The sequence below is a fragment of the Plectropomus leopardus genome, chromosome 14 (assembly GCF_008729295.1).
Source record: "Plectropomus leopardus isolate mb chromosome 14, YSFRI_Pleo_2.0, whole genome shotgun sequence".
NCBI lineage: Eukaryota > Metazoa > Chordata > Actinopteri > Perciformes > Serranidae > Plectropomus > Plectropomus leopardus.
Genome location: NC_056476.1, coordinates 1595829 through 1617989, shown reverse-complemented (window position 1 = coordinate 1617989; position 22161 = coordinate 1595829). Strand labels below are relative to the sequence as shown.

The 22161-nt window shown below is 39.9% G+C and overlaps 1 protein-coding gene across 1 annotated transcript; it reads left to right on the top strand.

Annotated features, from left to right (window-relative positions):
* The first annotated feature begins 11093 nt into the window (after window positions 1-11093).
* Window positions 11094-21896, top strand: alms1 (ALMS1 centrosome and basal body associated protein). Its single transcript, XM_042500718.1, has 10 exons — window positions 11094-11170; window positions 12032-12206; window positions 13283-13403; window positions 13496-15302; window positions 15459-15618; window positions 16242-17357; window positions 18267-18382; window positions 19809-20817; window positions 21306-21428; window positions 21841-21896. Exons 1-10 carry the CDS (start codon window positions 11156-11158, stop codon window positions 21894-21896), a joined length of 4698 nt encoding a protein of 1565 aa, XP_042356652.1. The 5' UTR covers window positions 11094-11155.
* Window positions 21897-22161: the final 265 nt, after the last annotated feature.

Below are 22161 nucleotides of genomic sequence, written 5' to 3'. Positions count from 1 at the left end.
AAACCTCCAAAATGAAATGAACAGTTCTCCTTTAAAATGGGAAAATTAAAAGACTGCAGCCTCTTGCACACAGGCTAGTTCTCCTAAACTGCAAAAACAAAAAATGTGGACGACAATGAATCTGAACTTTGAATCTCCGACTGTCATTTGCAGGTGACAGTTATTGTCATTATTGTGGGGAAAATTGCATTTATTCATTTTGAAGCAAGTTGAACCTAGCTTTTCTTTTTCTTTTTGTTTGTCTTTAATCCTGTCATGTTTTTTATCCTTTTTGTTTTTTTTGTTTCTAACAAAAATATTATTTGCATTGAACTAAAAACCAATAAACACATTAAGAATATCTATACTTAATGGGAGCTCAATTAAATGCTAAAATGTTATAGAACAATACAGTGCAATTTCACTTTCACCCATGCAACTGTGAACATTATTTAACTGTTGAGTTTCTCGGCGTTGTAAATACTGTATATATTGTTTGTTTATGTCGTCCTCTGTGCTTATTTCCTTCATCTTCATCCTGCACGTTTTTGTACTTATTTATTAATATAGTTTATTTTGCACAGTTATCTTGCTACTTTGCTATCCCTTTGCTGCTGCAATGTTGGAAATTTCCCCACTGTGGGACTAATAAAGGATTATCTTATCTTATCTTAGAAAATCAGAAAGTTAAATAACTTAAAACAATAATCTTATTTCAACTTTGTTATTCTGCAGAAAGACAAAGTATCCGACTGCGGTGGTTTACCTGCTGAAGAGCTCGTGCAGTGTTGAGTAGGTGACGGCAGGAGCCAAAGATCCGACCCAAATGGAGAAAAGTTCCCTTTAAACAAAACAGAAGAGATAAAACCACTGTTTAAAATTACGCTGCACTTTAGGAACAATTCAGAAAATTACCCTGAAAACAGAAATCTGTGAGCAGTCACCTTAAATTCAGCCAGTAAAGATTCATAATTATAACTATGACTGTAATTATAACTCGAAAAACATGGAAAAAAATAAAAAATACACAGCAGTAAATGAAAGAGTAAACAACTGTTGCACATCTGTGCATGGTTCAGATCTTCAAAAGTGAGACACGATTTGCAGATCTCAGTTTCAGAACTTTTTTTCTGATTGCCAACAATAAATAAATAAATAATCAATCCTCATTATATTAACCCGTTGAAATCTGAGCCGATTGGGTTGATTTCTTTCAAAAACATGGGGGGGAAGAGGCAATGGTAAAAAAAAGTGACTAAGACAATTACCTGAAAACTTTTTTTTTTAAAAGGAAATTTAAAATAAGAAAATTATAAAAACTACAGAAAAATGTCAAGAAAACCATATTTAGCATCATGATAATTATGTATTGAAAAATATATATTTATAAAAAATATACAATAATAATAATGATTATTACTTTCTTTTTAATTAATTACATATTTTTTGTGTGCTTTTTTCCAGGTAATTTTCTTGTATCCTTTTTTACTAATTAATTACATATTTTTTGAGCCATGTCTTATTAAGTAGCTCAGTGCCTTTTTCCCATGTTTTTAAAGAAATTAAGCCAATTTGCTCATGTTTGAAAGGGTTAATCACAGAAACTTTAAAAACTGCACTTATACAATGAGCATTATGACCTGAATTTTAGACATGATAAATCCGTCTTACGGTTTCACAGAGTTCTTTGAATGAGGCGTCGGTGACTGAGATTTGGATCTGTTTGCTCCGAAAGCGTCAGACTCTTTGATCTGCTGCGTTCTGGGACGACTTGGTCGTCGGACAATCCACTCTCGCCCTCGTCGTCGTCTTCCTCCTGCACCACCGGCGGCTCTGCGTCGTCTCTACAGGCGCCGGCGTCTGAAGAGAGACGACAAACAGAGACGCAGTTCAAGCACCTGAACACTGTCGAGGAAACATGGATTTTTTTGAAATGTGAGAAACGTTTTGTGATGTTTACCTCCAGCAGCCACATTAATGTCACCACCAAACAGAGTTTCCACAGCTTCTTCTAGCGTGGCGTGTTTTCAACGCCTCCGAGCTCTGCGCCCACGTGAATCCCATTTCCTGCGACAGACAAAGCATAAAAAACTGAACACATGAAAAAAAAAAGCATCCACTTCCCTGAAAGTGACTCTTTAGGTTTGTTTCTCCGTTTTTTCCGTCAGCTGATGTAAACATACGTGCGTCCTACCATGAGGTGTAACGTCTGCGCTCGTTTCAGCTCTTGCGTGGCTTCAGCGCTCGTTTTTTCCTGCTTCAGCACCTCCTTATAGATCAGCGAGGCCTCGTAGTATCTCTGGAGAAAAGCAAAAAAAAGACTTTTAACCCTTCAGGGCCCGTTTTAAAATTACACACACTCATACCGCATGATATGCACTTTTCAAAAATAAAGCTTTAAAAAAAATATCATACATTAATATCATTTTTTACTTTCATTGAGCTTATTTTCAGCCATCAGTCCCTAATTATAAATACCAAATACTCCTTAATCTGAAGAATTTTAACCCTTGAAACCCCAGGTTTTTGTCACGATTCCACTGTTTTTAGATGGAAAAACAAAACAAAAAATGAAATATTTTCAATATGCTACATGCTAAGCAGATTTTCTTTTAAATCAGTCTGGGACAGTCAATGATTAGCAGCAACATTGACTGTAACAGTGAACCTGGTGGAAATAGCATGTATTTTTTCCATATAACCAATATGTTTATACCAGGAGCTTTGCTGGAAATTCAAATATTGAGTAAAACTACACAATCTTGCCAATTCAAAATGTATGCCATATGCATGTACACAGCCAAAATTATCAAAAAATGAAGAATAAAAGGGTTAAAATGCACCAAACAGTCCCTCAGGGTTAATTTAGCATTGGAAATGTGGGAAAGTACCATCATAGATCGTCTTTGTTTCACTGATATAAAAAGAAAAAGACTTGCAAACAAGTATTTAGTAACAACCTCCCACCTGTATATCGTATTAAACGGTCAGTTTTATCTTTACTGCAGGTTTTACCTCAAAATTAAGCGTTTTTTTTATAAAAATGTCTCGTTAACCGAAAATTACGTCAGTCACACAGGAGCAGCGATTCACCTTTGAGCCCGCAGAGCGCCTTCCCTTTCCTAAATAACCCTTTTATCCAGTTTGGCTCCATGGAGAGCGCCACGTCAGCATCCCTGAGAGCGTTTTCATACTGCTGCATTCTTTCAAAACAGAGGGACCGATTTCCAAATAACCTGGAACACAGAAATTCATTAACCGCCGCCGTCTCCGTGTGCTTTCACATCAAATCTGAAGCCAAATCCGAGGTCTTACTTAAATTCCTTTGGGTTGAATTTAATGGCGTCAGTAAAGTATTTCACAGCCATCTCGTACTGTTCGGAGGCCGCAAAACGAATCCCCATACCTGCGAGGAAGAGCGAGGAATACTGGTAAATGTACAAGTCGTACAAGTCAAGTACAAATATCTTTCAGAATCAAGTACGACCTGCATAAATCACGTCAATGTAGTTATTTAATCAAGGGCTGGGCAGTACTTGAAATAAATATCCTGATATTTTTGGGCCGTATCACGGTACATGGTATATATCATATTTTAAATCTCCTCAATAGCTTCAGAAATGCATGAAAACAAAATCAAATGTAACAAAATGATGAAATACATAGATACTGATACTGTGACAATATTTTAGGGATGACTATTTGTACTTGGACAAAATATTAACACAATGAGATTTTTGATTATCATCAGTAATGTGGATTTAATGACTTAAGTGGGTGAACGCAAGTATTACAACAATTACAGCAGTCTGATAAGTTTAGTAAATTAGAATAGAAATACTAAATTAAACCTGTGAGGGAAATTGTTTTGTTACAGCAGCAAATAAGAGGGCAGCAACTGAATAAAACATTCATTAAAAAGGCAAAAAATGCAAATATATAAAGAAAGGCATTTAACATAGAATAGAATAAAATAAAGTAAAATAACAATAATAAATAAAAAAATATGTACAGTATGTACAGACAACAAAATAAAATAGAAAAAAAAAAAAAGAGAAAAAGTGTGCAAATAAGTGTGCAAAACGTGAAGATGTAAATGACATCTCTTTACTGCAGCCTTTAAAATCAGGAAAAGACAATCACGTGTTTCATATTATGATATGATGATATCCAAAATCTCAGATGGTATTTGAGCTCATATCGCAGTAACAGTAACAGTATATATCGTGTATATCGCCCAGCCCGATTCTGTCGGGTACAAATATCTATCAGAACTGTATAAAAGTACAGTAGCTCATCCTGTCAGGCCTTCACATCTTTGTTTTTGTCCAAAATTACTTTGAGGGAAAATAAAACTCACCAGCGAGCTCTCTGCTTTTTTTTGCAAACTCTTCTGCAGCTTGATCCGCAGTTTTCTGTGAAAGTGAGCACAGCATGAATCTGTGAGGCATGAAAAAACACAACAGGAAACACTGAATTCACACGCAGCTTTCTGTCAGACACCTGGACAGAATGCAGTTAATTTTTAACTACGTGAAATAAAAGGAGCTTTGCTGCTTAAATATCCCCCCGATATTTACGATGTGCAAATGTGCAACTGAAAGCCCATCAGCTTTCCTCACTTTGCATTAACCCTCAGGGCTCACTTTTAACATCACACACACTCTCAGATCACTCTGCGCACAAGATGCACTTAAAATGCACACAAAAATAAAAACATTATACAATATTATTTTCTAACCCCACTGCCAGATTGTTGTCATGATGCCACTATGTTTTTAAATGGGAAAAAAAAACACAAAAAATGAATTATTTTCAATATACTGCATGCAAAAGAGATTACTGACTGTGGCAGTGCACCTAGTGGGAAAAGCATGTATTTTCTCTATATGCCAAATATGGTAAAATAAAAAAGAAATACATAAAAAACATAATCAGGTAAAAAAAAAAAAAAAATTGGTAAAAACGACAAATTCCAAGTCAAAAGTCCAGAATGACACCCAGAAATTATACAGCGCATGTTTTTATGCTTTGATGGCTGTGGGATCAAAAATGTCAGTTATTTTATTATATATATATATATATATATATATATATATATATATATATACTTTCATTTTAGCTTATATAATTTGTCTTTCAGTTTCTCTGGTGGGAGTTGTGGGTGTACAAAAAAGGAGAAAGCATGTGAGCTTTAATATTTTGGTTTTCCACACTGATTGTACTGCAGTTGCTATATTGTTGAAAACAAGGAAAATAATTTTTTTTAAATCCAGGGTTCTCACCTCGTTATTGGGTTCATGTTTCTCTTCTTCCATCTTTTGAACTTCAGGTTTCTCAACAACTTCTGGCTTTTCTTCCTTGAACGGCTGAACTTCCAGTAATTTTGATTTTTCTCTCACAGGTTTTTGGTTACACGTCTCCTCGGGCACCGATTGTGTTGTAGAAGGACATGAATTATTTAAATCCAAAACCTGCTGAAGATAATAACATGCAAAGTGGTGCTTTTGATAAAGACAGACTTTGAAAACAGCTTTTATCAAAGCAAAACATCTAAATTCATCTGTTGCTTAAAAAATGTCTAGTTCTTCATCATTGACTGTTTTTTTGGGCATTAGTGTAAAAATAACAACTTCATAAGTACATTTAAAAGGAATAAAAAGTAATTTTGCTTCACATTTTGACAAAAAATAATCACAAACCTTTTGCTCCACATCTTTTTTAATCATCTCTGCAACATTTTCTTCTTTTTCATTACCGCCGCTCTCATTACATCCAGACGCCTCCGTTCCATTTTGTGTTTTACCAGATTCGGGAGATTTCTTATCTTCTGCATCACTTTCAATTACAGTGTGTTGTTCTTCTTGATTCTCGGAGGAGTCTGACTTTCCATTTTCTTCCTCCTGAGATGACAAAGTGACCAGCATGGCTTTAAAGAGACCTCAGCGTTTTATTGGATTTTATTTAACACACTGTAACACTTTTGTGTGTTTGTTGTAATTTGGAGCAATATGAATAAAACAAGACTCACAGGTAAAACGACTTTAACAGCATTCTCCTTTTCTAACCGTTTCTTTTCTTTTTTTTACGCTGCGACAGAAAGAAGAAACGTGTTTGTGAGCCACAGTCAAAAAAAAAAAAACAACAAAAAAACATTCACAATGAAGTTAACTCTTTGAAACCTGGACTGACATGAGTTTTTTTGGTTCTGCTTTCAGACATCTTTCACAAGCACTTTGCAGTTTGTCTTTTTCCCATGTTTCTGAAGGAAACATTTGCTTATGTTTCAATCAACAACTTTGCATGAGATGTCCCACAAACAGCAAAAAAAACTATAAAAGGTGACAAGAAAATGATCTTAAAATTGGCTTAAAAGGAGAGAGACGGTCATTAGAAAATGATCAAATAAATATGAAAAAATGTATATAAATAATAAAATTACATTTATAATTATATTTTTCACATTAGGTCACTGAATTTTTTGTCATTATTATTTATATTTATCATTCTATGTAAGCACCTTTTTTCAGGTCATTTTTCTGTTTTTATTCTTTTCTTCTGTTGCTAATTTCATGTAATTTAGTAACTTTTTACAAATTTCTTACAAATTTTTTGGGTTCTTTACTGTCAAGTTGCTGAATATTGTCTTTTCATGTTTTTGAAAGATATCAAAACCAATTTTCCCAGTTTTCAAAGAGTTAAATCCTAATAATTATTTAGGATTTAATAATAGTTTAAAAAATTATTAACATACCATTTTTTTACGCTTGTTCTTCTCAGTTTTCTCCTTTCGTCGTTCCTCTTCTTCTATTAATTCCTTTGCATGTCTATCAGCCTCCTGAAAATAGAAGAACATCCTACAAACTGAGTCAATGTTCAAGAAATTCACATTAGAAATACACACACACACACACACACACACACACACACACACACACACACACACACACACACACACACACACACACACACACACACACACACACACACACACACACACACACACACAGCCTGGGAGTGTGCCTGAATGAATAAAGTGAAAGTTAAATCATGTTATAAACCAGATGAATAACAGCTTTTTGGTTTCAGTTTCAGAGAAAAGAAACAGGAGAGTCACACCTCCTCAGTGAGCTGTTTTATTCGTGGATGTGGTTCTAGCTTCTTGTGAGCAGCTCTGCGTGAATAAAAACGATCATCGTCGTCGTCTTCGTCTGAATATATGATGTCGTCCTCCAATTCTCCTTCAAGGTTCCTTAAAAAATCTAAACCTGGGAGATAAACATAAATTTAAAAAATGGTGCAATTCATTTATTTATTCATCTGAACCCCAAAATAGATTTTAATAATAATACTTATTACTCTACACATCCCGCATAAACACCTTTTATTCTTAAATAAAATGAACAACCAGGTCTCACTTTGTATTAAATAAAAGAGAAATATTGGGACATACATTCACATTTTTTGGGAATGCCCCAGGATCTAAAAATTCTGGAGAAATATTGCGCAAAAATTCAGCAAACTTTTTAAAACTAAAAATAAACAAAGATCCAGGCCTCTTCATACTGAGCTCACCATCTAAAACACTGACCCCGAATAAATATGGTTTCAAATTATGCAACAAACTGCTTCTCCGTGCTAGTAGATGTATTTAAAGCAGTGGATAAGTAACAAACCTCCCTCAGTCACGCAGTGGCAACGTCATTTCCTGAGAAATTTATTTTATTTTATTTACTTATAAATATTACTTATGTTTTGTTAATTTTGAAACTCTCAGATGTCTTTGAGAATGTGGAGAGGACTGTGTTTAACGTTTAAATAATCAACAAAATCTATGTTAGAAATATTCATATTAAAAGAAAAAAACAGCTGAGCACTGTTTTATGTTGAATAGGACATGAAGTCGATAGTGGGCCACATGTGGTGTGCTTGCTCTGCTTTTTTTGTATTACAAAATAAACCGCGTTTGGTTTTTTTATTGCCTCGCATACTTGGATTTTACGAAATGGAGTTGGAACACAAGTTAAAACTGAGAAACCTTGCAGAACAAGTAACCGAGGAACTTTGGTATGTTGAAATGGCTGCTATAAAAGTCTTGTTGTCATAAATATGTTTGTTTCCTCTTCCTCTTAACTGAGAATGCAATCAAAGGCATCCCATAACTTTTTGCAAACAGCTAAAAAAAATCAAAGCAGAAAGAGAAAAATTAAACATTAAACAATATGCAATCTGCGGTTTACTAAGACAAAGGGAAGGTGATCGCCTTCCACGCCTTTGTTATTAGTCCCTTTATACGACATCAGTCCTGCTGTTGACTCATGACAGAACGCAGAAATCAGCAGTGACGTCTGAGTATAACGTGGACAGAAACTGCGGCTTTAAACTAACGCTGACTTCAAACAAGATCACGTTCAGCACATGCATTATATGTTACCTAAGCTCTTTTTCTTTAATCTCCACTTCTCTTTTTCATCATCACACTGAAACAATCTGCAACAGCCAGTTCAGAAAATAACTCACCGAATAATCCCGAAGAAAAGACATCCAGGAAAGAGGTCCCAGGATGACGTCCATTTATGAAATCTACCATAGTTTCCTTAAAAAGAAGAAAAGATCAGAGTCTTAAAATGCATCCATCAGTGTGTTCATACTGTCGCCGCAATAACACTCACCTACTGCGCAAAAGTATTAAATGCATAAGTAATATATCATGTATGTATAGATGAATAGATTTAATACTTTTGCACAGTAGGTGAGCGTTAGTGCATTCAGTGCAGTCGCAAACACACACACACACACACACATATTATATAGTATATATACATATACACAACACACACACACACACACACACACACACTTACATATATAAATTAAACATTTTTCTGAAGAGCCTCCCCTATTTTGCCCCTCCCCCCATAAATAGCCAACAGTCCCTTATTATCTATAAATAAGCACATTATCTTCTCAATTAATTGTTTTAGAAATGAATTGACAGACATTAGTAAAAAACAATTTTGCTTTAAAAAAGAGAGCACAATACTTAAAGTATGGTCAATGTAGTTGCCAGTTTTCTGTCACTTCACTTATCGATTAATCGAGTAATCATAGCAGCGCTATAACACGGTGCACCAGGTGCTTCAGTACTCACATGTGTGCGCATAAGTCTGGTGTTTTCTCTGATCCTGTTAATAGGAGCGCCACCTGAGCGGTGAGACAAGGTGATGTTCACACACATTAAAGACATGTTTTTATTTAACGTTCACCTGTAACGTTACAGAGCTGTAATCAGGTGTCAGGTACAGTTACGGTAACGTCGCTTCGTGTGTTAGCTGCTGAGCTAACTCCTGTTAGCTAGCATCACAGAAACAGGTCAACTTCTCAGTAAACGAAACTCAGCGGCGATTATCAAAACACCAACGCTGCTTTAATCTTACTTTTAACAATGTCCCTCTTCCTCGGCATGGTGTTATATTACGTATTTTCTCTGTAGTCCCGCGGCGGTGATTATTTGTCCTGCTGAAGGTAGATTTAAGGTCCACAGACGAATGTTTTCTTCTTTCCGCGTTTCTAATGCATTTCCTGTTACCCTGACTTTAACCTTTTAGGCTGCGGCCCGCCTCCATCAAGCTCAGCCAATCGAATGGTAAAGATTTAGTTATGTTGTAGTCCAGAGCTGTGATTGGATGTCGGACCTGCCACTCATGGTAAAGTAGGCGGGATTTGAATGCTGCGTGCTGCCTGAGTTTATAAATGAGGGCATAAAACCCCTCCGTGCTGCGCCGTCACGATAAAAATCAGAGTTTATGTAAATGAAAATGAAACTATTTGGCATTCATTTTATGGATGTCTGTAAAACAAATTTTGTATGAATATAGAATATTTTTAAGATTTTGACTAAAAGACATATTTTGTTCTGATAGCAATTATATTGATTGGAAAAGGTTTATTTTGAACTTTTTTATTTTTCATGGAAAATAAAACATTCACAAATGCAAATTACTTAAAAGATGAAGTATAGTAAAGCTATGAAAACAAAAGATGTATATAATATATATATATTATATAATATAATATAATATAAAACAAAAAACAAGAATGTGTGAAACATACCTGAAACACATTTTTTTTTTTTTTAATTAATTAATTATTTATTTATTTATTATATTATATTATATTATATCTATTTAGATTTTTTCCCTTTTCTAAGATGGCCAAAAAACAAGAACTTTAACTCTGTTTTATTTCTAAGACATGAAGGGAAATGGAGAGACAGCAAGCTCAATTTGCGGCAGCGGCACCTAACTGTGGCACCTCGTGTGGCACCCCCAGATGCCGCAGCTAGGTGCCGCTAGCAGTCGCAGCAGATGCCACTGGTTGCCGAGACGTGCCGGGAGGTGCCAGGAGGTGCCGGGAGGTGCCAGTGCAGTGCTTGTGCCGCGGTTTGGCGGAGGTGCCGGGAGGTGCCAGTGCGTGTGCCGCGGTTTGGCGGAGGTGCCGCGAGGTGCCAGTGCTTGTGCCGCAGTTTGGCGGTTTTTAATATAGCCTACTCACAAAATTAATATATTACAAGGTGACAAAATTATCTGCAGCAGCGGAAAAATCCGCCGAAAAGCCTCCTGGCAAGCAGTGGCACAAGCACTGGCACCTCCCGGCACCTCCGCCAAACCGCGGCACACGCACTGGCACCTCGCGGCACCTCCTGGCACCTCCCGGCACGTCTCGGCAACCAGTGGCATCTACTGCCACTGCTAGCGGCACCTAGCTGCGGCATCTGGGGGTGCCACACGAGGTGCCACAGTTAGGTGCCGCTGCCGCAAATTGAGCCAGCCCCTGCCTGGGAAATGAGGAACTGAACAGCTGGCGAATCACAAAATAAAACGATAAAGCATACGTCGAATAATATAAACATATTATACACAACAGCAAAATTATTTTGTGAAATTTAACAGTTACAGGCTTAAAGAGGGATGAGGTGAGAGATGTACTTCCATTGTTTTTTTAACCGGATTTTTTTCCCCAACAGAGTGATTCATCGTTAGCATAGACGATCTTTGCTCGTTTAAACCTTGCGTATCCGTTTCCGGTCTCCCACAAACATTTCCTAGCAACGGTCCTTGGAGACGATCAGGAGGTAGCGCGCCCACAGTGGCGGACTGACAACAACATCCCCAAAATGGAGCCTCCGCAGGTAATTTGCAAAACTTTAACTTTATTTCAGGTGTGAACACGATGTTTTTAAGCATGACGTGTTTTCGATTAATTCGGCTTCACCCGGAAATAGAGTTTTACCTGACGTTAGCTGTTGTAGCTAGCTCACTGATAACCGCTCGACGTGTTTGTAGCTGTCGGCTGGCTAACTGACGGTTAACCCGACCCTTTTAACGACACTGTCAGACTAAACACCGCGTTTCCGTCGTTAATAACCACGATAGCTTGGATAATAAATAGTTAATTACTCGGTTGCAAGTTATGTTAGCAATTTGTATACGAAATGTAACCACGCGTTTATCTGCAAGCTAACAGCAACCTGTTGCCGTTTGCTAACTTTTTCTGTTGTGCAGCTTAGCTAATTGAAATGTGATATATTAGTTAATACAATGAAAGTAAACATGTAAAAAAATAACTTATTCGCAGCTTTTACAGTTGTTACCGAGGTGGATCATTTGACTAATGTAATCCTTTAGCAGCATTTGGCAATTTTTCATTAGGGTCTGGTAGAGACTTCAGGGTTCCCAAAAGGCATTTAATCCATTAATCTAAAAAACAAGGCCTTAATTGGTATAAAATGACTTAAAATAATCCTTCAAAACTCTTAAAAATGCACTGATACGGGAAATGGATTTTTATTCATTGTTTTTTTCTGATGTGCATTGTAAAATCTCAAAATAATTGGTAACATCGATATTTTTTGTTAAATAATTTAATCAAACTCTAACCAGTTAAATCTCAGATGCAGATTTTTTTTAAGCCTCCAAAGAAAGGCTGCTGTGTAAAATAGCTCAAGAGGACAGCATCAGTGAGTTATTTTGTTTGATTATTCGGTTCACAGAGGGCGGCAGCGTCTCCTCAGTTGCCAGCAGATGAAGATGAGAGTCAGTGTGTTGGACAGACACCCACAAACCAGCATGGAGCTCAAAGACACACCAGTCAGGATCAGAGACCGCCCAGACTGGAATCAGGCGGCTGGGAGCTTCAGCAGCCGTGGGGACGCTCCTTTCAGCCAGGTATGTGCCTTGAATACAACAGAGATTATCACTCTATGCAGCTTTTTTGTCATTATAAGGCTTTAGGGTGAGGTGATGCAGAACAAAATGGAAATCTGTGCTTTTGACTCCAAATATAAATTGCACTTTATGGTATGTACTTATTTTTGTTTCATGATATCTGTGTAGATATGGAAAATCGCATTTTAAGTTGTCTACTTGAGAATTCATTAGGATCTCATAATAAGTGAAAGTTTAAAGCTGGGGTATGTCAATGATTAGCAGCAACATTGACTGTGACCTAGTTAAAATAGTAAGTATTTTCTCAGTATGCCAAATATGGTCAAAATGACATCATCAGGTGGAAAATAGTAAAAATTACAAATTCCGCGGAAAAATCCTGGAATGACACCCAGAGATAACACAATGCATGTTTTTATGCTTTGATGTCTGTGGGATCAAACATGTCGGTTTGAATGGGTTTCAGTGGAGCATTTTTTGCACTCAACAGTCTAAATGTAGCAATGTTGCTCACACAGTGTATTTTAGACTTATTGTAGGAGCTGAGCTGGAAAATCACTGATTAAACAAAAGCACACAATATTGTCAAAATGTATGCCTTATGCATGAACACAGACAAAAAAAAAGAATGAAAAGGGCATAATATGTGCAAAACATAATGGATGCCTTTTATGTCGTGTTTCTAGAGTAATGTATTTTTGCTGATGTATAAAGAATTGTTTATATATCATATTTCTTAAAGGGAGTTTGGTGTAATATTTTCCACCAGCAGCAGGATGCATTTTCAAAGCAGTTTCCCCTCAGGGATCAATAAAGTATTTCTGATTCTGAAATAATCTTGACAGAAATTTAGTTGTAATTTTGCAAATATTGAACCCTGCAAAATCCTCAGTCTTTACAAAATCTTAAAGTGTGACTAAATATATATATAGACTAAATACTTACATTATGTTTAGGTATGAGAGGGTATCATACTTTAAAAGTCAAATTTTCTAGCCTTTGGTAGGAATCAGTTGTTAATTATAAACCTGTTTTCTGTGCCTGTGAATAACATTCTGCTTTTTCTGTGTCATCAGAGTTTCAGGACAGTAACTTGTCTCCAGCTCTCTCCCTGCTGCCTGCAAACTCTGGAGTGGAACAATACTTCACTGAATATTCGTTATTCCAACAAAGTGACAATGAATTTGCTCCTTTAAGGTAAGAAAATGTCAGTTTTTGCTTATGTGAGTATACTTTTCTACAACATGTCATTTTAAGAAGTTTAAATCTAACTTATTTACTTTTTAAAGGGCGTACCCAGACATTTCCATGGCATCAGAGAAGTTTCACTCTCCTCCCGAAGACAGCACCTCTCAGGCCTCAGAGCGCGGCTCGCTGTCCCAGCATCCTTTGGCTCAGGCGACCGTCCTGTCTGAAGAAGGAGTGAGCAGCTGCTCTCTGTCCCAGCACAGTTTGTCACTGACAGACGATCACAGACGAGAGGAGAGAGTTCACTCCCCACAAAATGACACACAGAGAGCACCTTTCAGAGACAAAACAGATAGCAGGAGAGAAGAGACACGAACCGACCCTTCAGATGAGCCAGCAGGAGAGGCTGCTGAAAATGAGATTTTCTTTTTGAGTAAGGATATTCCCGCGCAGCATCTCCTGGAGATCCTTCAGAAAGATATTGGCATGCCGAGCAGCAGTAGTGCTGCTTCTTCTGCCTCTGAGAGCTCTGTGAAGGCCGCTGCATCTTTTGCCAAAGAGTCTAAAGGCACTAAAGTTTGCAAGCCGTGCGTTGACCTTAGAAGAGAAGGTCCTCCGGGTGAAGCTTCTCTCTCTCTGCAGCAGACAAAACAACCTGACAGAGATTTACACCCCGACCAATCACGAACATCTGAGGTGTGTAACATCACCACGGGGCCCCGCAGCACCAAACCTGATGACAGCAGTGAAATGTTACACAGAGAGCTGCTGTCAGAGGTCGAGAGGCGCACCAGCCGTGAAGCTGAATCTAAAAACCAGCAGCGGAAAAGTCCCACTCCACCTGGTCAGTCCCAAACACCACATCCAACAGAAACGTCTGAAGGCAAGCCAAGTGTGACCGGAGCAAACGTGGGTGGCGTGCCGTGGACGGGGCCGTTCTCAGCAGGCGTCGTACGCTGTCACAGAGAGCACGACCTCTGGTCCTCTGGGAACCAAACAGGGGTTGATGGCTCATACCTGGGTTTCCTGCCACAGTCTCAGTCCACTCCTGGGGTGTTTAAAGCACCGCCCAAATCCAGCGTCAAGGTGAAATTAGGGCAACTTTCTGCCATAGAGTCCAATAAAGAGAACTCATATCAGTCAGAGGTCTCTCCACAGCCAGCTGTCTCTGCCACTGATGTCCATGTCCCGGAAAATCAGAGCCAAGAGGACACTACCTCTGCAAAAGTCCAGTCTCTGCCAAGTCTCAACTACATGCAGAAAGTCGACGCCTGGAGGGCAAATCAGAGCTCAGGCAAGACGTCACTTTTTGATAGCTTTGCGCTGCAAGGGTTTTCTGGCGTCTCTCCGAAAAAGAAAGCCTACGATGCTGTATCTGACTCCTTGAATCGCATCCTAAGTCAGCAGGCGATGAGTTTACAGCAGCGTCCTGTTTTAAGTGCCGCCAACCTGGACGTCACACGGAGCTCCTCCACGGCTCCCTCAGCGTCTTCATCCACAAGGAGAGGGGAGGCGGTGGGCAGCGCTCCCAGCGACAGCACTGCACCAAGACCCTCTGCCTCACCCTTTGGCAGGTCACAGTCCCACTCCTCTCTGAGCACCGTTGTCATGTCGACTCAGAAAGCTCAGCAGGCGGAGAGACCTCCAGAGGAAGAGAAGAGTCAGACTCCTCAACCAGTTCAGCCCTCGCCTCGTATGAGCCTCAGTCAGTTCAGTGATGTGTCGCTCGATCGAGATTTGACAGTCTCAAGTTCCCAAGACAGTCACAACAGTGGAGTTAAATTAGGGACTTCAGTTGGAGCGTCCTCAGTTCTCAGTCTGGAGGTCGATAACTATGCCCCCTACTGGACTTCTAAACTTTCAACACCACCACCTCAACACCAGCTCAACATTGAGGATCGGATTCCGGTAATTAACCTGTGGGGACTGTTTGTCGCATTTTATGTGCTCATTTTTGGATAATTTTGGCTGTGTTCATGCATATGGCATACATTTTGTAAACATAATAAACGTGTAAATTTGTAGTCGTGAGTCTGATATGTTCTGTATTTATTTTTCTTGCAGTTGTATCTCCATAACCTGGGTATTGACCAGTCTCCCTCAACAATTTTAACTCCATTTGCACCCAGAGGGCCAATCAGAGAGCCTGAATTCTCCCCCACTGATCTCTGTACGATTAAAGGATCTATTGGAACCCCGACCAAGAGCACACAAGCATCTGAAGGTACCTTTAAACCTTAAAAACCACAAAACACATCCTTTAACTGTCCAACACAAAGAGCAGCTGGGCAAAGGCTCAATGTAATTATCTGTAGTTCATCATTCACTGTGTACATACTGAAAGGTTATAGCATATTATACTCCTGTACTTTGAAAAAGAATAGATGTAAAATTACATAAAGTTATGCTTGAATTTCAACCATTGTGTAAACACACACACACATGCACACAGTTTTTGTGTTTAGTTTGTCTAAGTTGGTTTGATTTATTTATTTTCTTTTTTTCTATTTTCTGACTGTGGATATTTTATATCTATATCATTTTTACTTTTGTATCAAGTCTGAAAGTCAGTATATTTGAATGGTGTTGAAATGCATACAAATTTAAATGACAAAAAAAAGTTTAGGAAGCATTTGATGTGATATGCAGCAGTGTTTTCCATGTGCGGTTCATGTATTTTAAATCTTAATATTGCAGTCGAGCATGTTCATTTAATTCTAGGTTCGCAAAATCGTGATTGATTTGATAAATGTGGCGCCCTACTGCTAATTGTTGAATGTGCCTTCATCACCCACAGTGAACCAGTAGGCCTCATTTTAAAAAAATGCTCTCATATTGTATTTTCAGGTGACAGTCCCCATAAAGGAGAGTTTTCCAGGTGCAGCATTCTGTCAGTGGACTCCAGTATATCCATACCCCTGAGCCTGGACAGTCTCGGTCCAGGTGTATCTATCCCAGAGCGCACCAGACAGGCTTCTCCTCCTTTAGCAACAGAAGATATGAAGAGTGAACGCAGACTGGCCTCCTCCCCACTGCCTGAAGAAGACTCTTATCCCTCCACGCTGCAGGCGACCCAGCAGGAGAGCAGCCTAACCAGCAGCCAGAACACCATCCAGCTCGGGGACAGATTCGACTCTGACCCCTCGTTTGACCGCAAGGCGGGGTGTGAGGAGAGAGAAGAAATGAGCCGCAGTTTAGAGCAAAGCGCAGAAGATTCTCTCGTCAGCTCCAACGCGTTGTTGGAGATCCGTAAGCTGCTCTCTCAGGCGGAGAGCGTGGTGTCCGCCGGGGCCTCCCCTGCTGCGCCGCGTCTGCTCTCTGATGACGACATCTTCCTCTCACTGAGGAAGCAAACCCGCAGACTCCAGGACTCCTCCTTCTCCTCCTCCTCCTCTGCTATTGAAGATCCCAGAACTCGATCCTCCTTGCTGTGCGCCAGGTCCTCGTCTGACTCCATGCTGACCTCAGAAAGACTTAGGGAAACCTCCATTGGTCGAGAGAGTGTGACGTCATTGGGGCAATCTCATCATCCATCCACACAAGCTCTTTTTAGCACAGCTGCGTACAGAAGGATGCAAGATAGCTGTGTGGGTGGAGGTGCGAGGTCCCTCGTCCTCTCCCAGTCAGCCCGGCGTGCAGAACCTGAAGGCTGCAGCGCTGCTCCCCCTGACAACACCGTCCCCCTACAGCCGCCAGTCAGCAAGCCTTCACCAGTTTTGAGCACACCACAGCTCACCTCTCCTCCTGCAGACACAGCGGGTATCACAGGGGAGGAGAAAAATCCTGCACAGAGCAGCTCCTCCTCGTCCATCCAAGAGGACAGTGACCAGGGCGTGATGAGTGACAGGAGCAGTGAGAGCTCGCTGGCTGTCAGAGTGGCAAAGTTACTGCAGAGTGAATCTCCGGCCACCATGGTGTCCAGTACACCCAGCATCACCGACCAGGAGGAGAGCAAAGCCAAAGGTAAGAGGGTTAATGTCAACATTTTACGCCTTCATTTTTAGAAACATCCAAACACACTCCTGCAGCGTAAAGCCTCCATCAGACAGCGCGAGTTTTAGCTGCTTTTTGTTATTGTTTTCAAAGAGAGTGAAGCATTTTTCCTGCTGCTTTTGCGTGATGTGAAGCTCACGTTTCATAAGGTGTGATCACATGGACTTGAGTAACTGGTTTATGAAGCTCGTCCCACTTATGATCATGGTTTTGGTGTTTACATGAGCACAGCGAAATCAGGTTATTCATATTCCATCATGAGTCATGTTTTGTTTTTTTTCACAGTAGTCCATCTTGCATATTCAGGTTTCTCGTGAACAAAATATGCTTACATGCTCAAAAACATGAGCGGGAATACTCCAATACGTCCCAGGCAAGCTGAAAACATATCTGAACAAAGTGTAGCCATCATCTCATCTCTCATTTTCTTAATCATGATTAGACCCAATGACTGACAGCAGGTTGTCAAACTAACCCAGACATAAATCTACAGATCTGTGAGTTTACTACACAGCAAAACAGCAGTTAAACTGTGGAAAGGTGATTCAGTGGCTGCCTAGCAACACTGAAAAGAGCACTGTATGATCAGGGTGGGCTTTAACAAAAAAAGCAGTGTGGTGCATGTTTTGCAGGATGCAAAACACGCTGCGTCTGACCGCTCCCCTAAAACATTTAAAGAAACTCTACTTTCAGTGGAGTCCACATTGTCAAATTTTCCCTAAAACATATAAAATATATCTAAAATGCACATGAGCTGTGTGTGCACTGCTTTGCACAACACTGGACTCTTGGTCCTCTGTGGGTTAAAAGAACTCCGTCTTACATAAAGAGACTATCATCGGCACAAGAATAGAAGTTTTTTGGGTTTTGTTTTCACAGAATGGATTAAACAGAAGATCTCAGGTCAGCAGTGTGAGCCGCTGGAGCTGGACAAAGAAGACAGAAAGAGGATTGAAGAGATCAAAAGAGACCTGCTGTTAAAAAACCCTATAAAGGTAAGACACTGATGAAAAACTCTTTATCGTCAAACATCGCAATCATAATTACAAAAGCCTAGTTTGCAGCAATGTATATAAATTTAGTGCAAATTCACAGTAACAAATGTTAATTTTTTTCACACATTTCTCTTTTTTACGCGTTAATACTGACCAAAAAATGTAATTTTGATGTCTGCCTACCATCTCTGGACAGAACAGGTCTCGTGCTTAAGGTAACTGGTGTTGCAGGCATGGTTTGTCAGGTGCATGTTAGACTTTTGGAAGTACTTACTGTTTCCATATTTCTAGTGCAATTTTGCACCAGAAATATTTTTCTTTTATGTGTGTTTGTGGTGTATGAATTGATTCACAGGATAATGTAGAGCAGCACTTTGCCTTATCTCAGAAGCTCTTTTTTGACAGCCTGTTCAAGACGGAAATATTGTGCCATTATTCAGCTTCAGCGTTCTGTATGAAAGTATTAACACGATATTGAGGAACAGAGTTGCTCCGTCTTCAAACAGACAGCAGAGGTAGTGACGGCGCTTAATCAAAATCTGTGTAAACAGTGTGAACCAGCAGGACGAGATGGGTGTGAGGTTTTGTTGACGTGTTGTGTGTGTGACCCATGAATATTTTACTAGCTCAGACCTTAAGATGTTACCTGTTCAGTCTGATGAGTAATGCTGTGCTGGTATGTTTGCCAAAAAGTTTCTAGCTTCAAGGTTTCCCTCAGGGGTGTACGGCCCAGAGATTATGAGCTGAAGTGTTTATCTTGATGTCCCCGCCTACTAATTTACACCCACAGGGTTATTAAAAGGTGCTTTAGGTGGTTTAAAGTACTTGTATTTCGCACTCAGAAATTTGAGCACTGGAATACCTTGAAAATTTCTTTTTTTAAACTTGATCCTTGAAAAAACTATTGAATAAAATTGAGGGGAGAACAGAATGATAAATGACTTTATAAAAACATATTTGAGAAACAATTTGAACCATATTTTAAACCAACAGAAGGTTTTAGAGAAAACAATGTTATGCTTTTAAATTAGTCAGTTCGCCTGACGTTCTGTTGCGGCTTCTGCCCATAGTGCACCAAAAATAACCAAACTGTACATAAATATTCCAATAGTGCTCCTAATGAATGGTACAGATACACAGATCTATTTGCGGATACAATTTCATTGTGGCGGCCTGCCAAAAATACATGCTATAAGTCATACCAGAGGCTGACGCTGTTGTGTTACATGTCACACCTTTCTGTGACGCTGGCATGCTATCTAAAACCACACTCTCAGGCAGCATTATGCTGGAATTGTTTAGTTCTGTGCTAAAAAGCAAAGCTGGTGTACTGAAGGGTCTCAGCTGTTGTTGCAGTATTGCAGGATCTCTGTAAAAACAGCCACAGTCTGACACAGACGTGTTGTTTTTTGGCGTCTGGTTTCAGAGTCAGGGGAGCACAGACACAGAGAGCAGTGCAGCGTCCAGTGTTCGAGTCCACAAAGAGCAGGATGCGCTCCAACGCACAGAAACATTCACTACCCTCCGTGATGTTAACAACCAGCCGTCCCAGCCGCTGCAGGGCCTCAGTACAGATCTCCTCAGTGACTCCAGCCTGCAAATCCCTCTCCGTCCAGATCTGGAGGCTCAGATACGTGAGATCGCTGCCAGAGAGGGAGTAACCCTCCCGCGGACAAACCCTCAGGCCCTCACGTCCATCACCATCGCCACCCGCAGGCGCTCCACATCCCCCTCTCCCTCCACGTCACCTGCACCTCCTCTGAGTCCAGAGCCGCTCCACCTGGCCGAGCTCTCCACAGGAGCAGCCGAACACGTTAAAGCTACCAGGCAGCTTCCCCCAACCATAGAGGAAGAAGACGAGGCAAGCAGTAGTCTCTACACCAGAAACCAAACGTCTCCGTCAGCACCAGCGCATCAGAAGAGGCAGGACGCTGTCGGAGGCCAGTTTGAAGAACCTCCTCCGCCCTCATCTGGTTTAGATAGAGAGGATGAAGACAACGCACGGTCTTTACAGCGAGATGACAACTTATCCACCCAGGACAGCTCTGTTTCAGGTGTCAGCCACGAAAATGAACAAGCTACAGCTTCATCCCCAATCAGGACGAGTCACGTCTCACATGTCCGCCTCACTCTGTCCCCCAAAGCTACTGATGTCCTCTCCAGTCACGCTGATGTTGTTACAAAGCGTAAAGAATTCGTCCCCCTCAGATACTCCTCTCCTGCTGCCAGCAGCCCAGACGAAGGCGTCGGGTTGTCCAGCCCGCCAGAGTGGTGCGACACCAGAGAGCCGATAAGACTGCGGCGGCCTGAAAGAGCCGACACCTCCACGCTGTTTAAAACCGTCGTGTCTCGGGAGAGAATGACCTCCACATCCACACAATCCTCTACAGCACGTCACAGAGTCGTTGGGTCACCAAGAACCACTGAAGCACCAGGTAGCATTGTTATTTATTGTTATCAACTTTTTAATTTTTTAATATGACAAATAAACCTCAAACTCAGTAATCAATCACATTAGAATATATAAAATAGATTTTTAGGAAAAAAAATTAAAGAAAGGAAATAATAATAAAAACATCAAACTTAATGCAAAGTAAAAATAACAAGTGTTGATAGTAAATAAAGTTACATTAGACATACTGGGTCTATGACGCCGTGGTTGTGCACACAAGAAGTTTCACTTTGGCCTCATGCATCAGGTGGGATTGTTTTTGATGGTTAAATTATAACAACATCTGGTAAAGAATTATGTTTTTATTTCTGTATCAAGATGGTTTTGTATTGTCTTTTAGAGTTTTAAACTAAAGCAGAGATGAGAACGTACATACACGTTTTGCTTGCACGAGGCTACACTTTGTGATTCTGCATTTAAAGCTAATAATATCATTCGACATTAATGTGAACAACTTCTTCTCCCCTTCAGCAGTGCCTGTTCTGCTGCCTTATAAACCGCGTGGCAGTGAGGAGGTCTTCTACATCCCTCAAACAGAAGCTGACGCCTCCTCTACCGCCCTGTCTGACACCACCATGGAGAGCACCCACACAGGTACGCTCCTCTCAAACATCATTTTAATGAGCGACTTATAGCATGCACCTAAAGTGGAATATGATCTGATATCTACTGTATTACAGTTTGTAAAGATGCAAAATGAGTTCCAACAAATAAGCAGAATAAAGTTTACAGTTATTTAATTTATTTAATCTCTGACTATTACTCAGTCATTAATCTTCATTTTAAATAAATATATTACATATACTCATTGTTATATATGCATATACTCATATGTACATATACCAAAAAGAGGGATGTAGAGAGCCTGGCACCTCGACAGCATGGACACAGCAGAGTTAACGTCTGATTATTTTATTTTGGGTTTTTTTCCTAGTTCCTGAACTTTTTGCAGAGCAGGGGAACGTTTCACCCTATTAAGTGTTGTGTTTTTCTGTGTTGTTTTCAGATCTGTACTTCTACTTACCTTATTGGTCCTGTTTGGTTTCTGTATTTCTCACATGAATTGCAGCATCACTGAATGTATTTTTGATTAAAATAAGGCTTGGAGGCTATGAAGCTCTATAGGCACTATCTGTTTGGACCTTTTCAAAACTCAATAAAAAGTGAATTTCAAAAAATGAGGAAATGTATAGAATCCAGAGAATCGAGTTGTCAGTTGTGTGTGTGTGATGAATGACGAGCTCTGCTCTTATTTCCCCCGTGCCTGTTTGGGAAGCAGCTGGTCTATTGTAACCTACACCACTCAGGGCATTAATTATTCATGTTC

What these genes read in the sequence shown, in the direction of transcription:
- alms1 (XM_042500718.1), top strand. An exon ending in ACATTGAGGATCGGATTCCG is followed by an intron (nt 15,303 to 15,458) that starts GTAATTAACCTG and finishes TTTTTCTTGCAG; the next exon opens with TTGTATCTCCATAACCTGGG. An exon ending in GAGCACACAAGCATCTGAAG is followed by an intron (nt 15,619 to 16,241) that starts GTACCTTTAAAC and finishes TTGTATTTTCAG; the next exon opens with GTGACAGTCCCCATAAAGGA.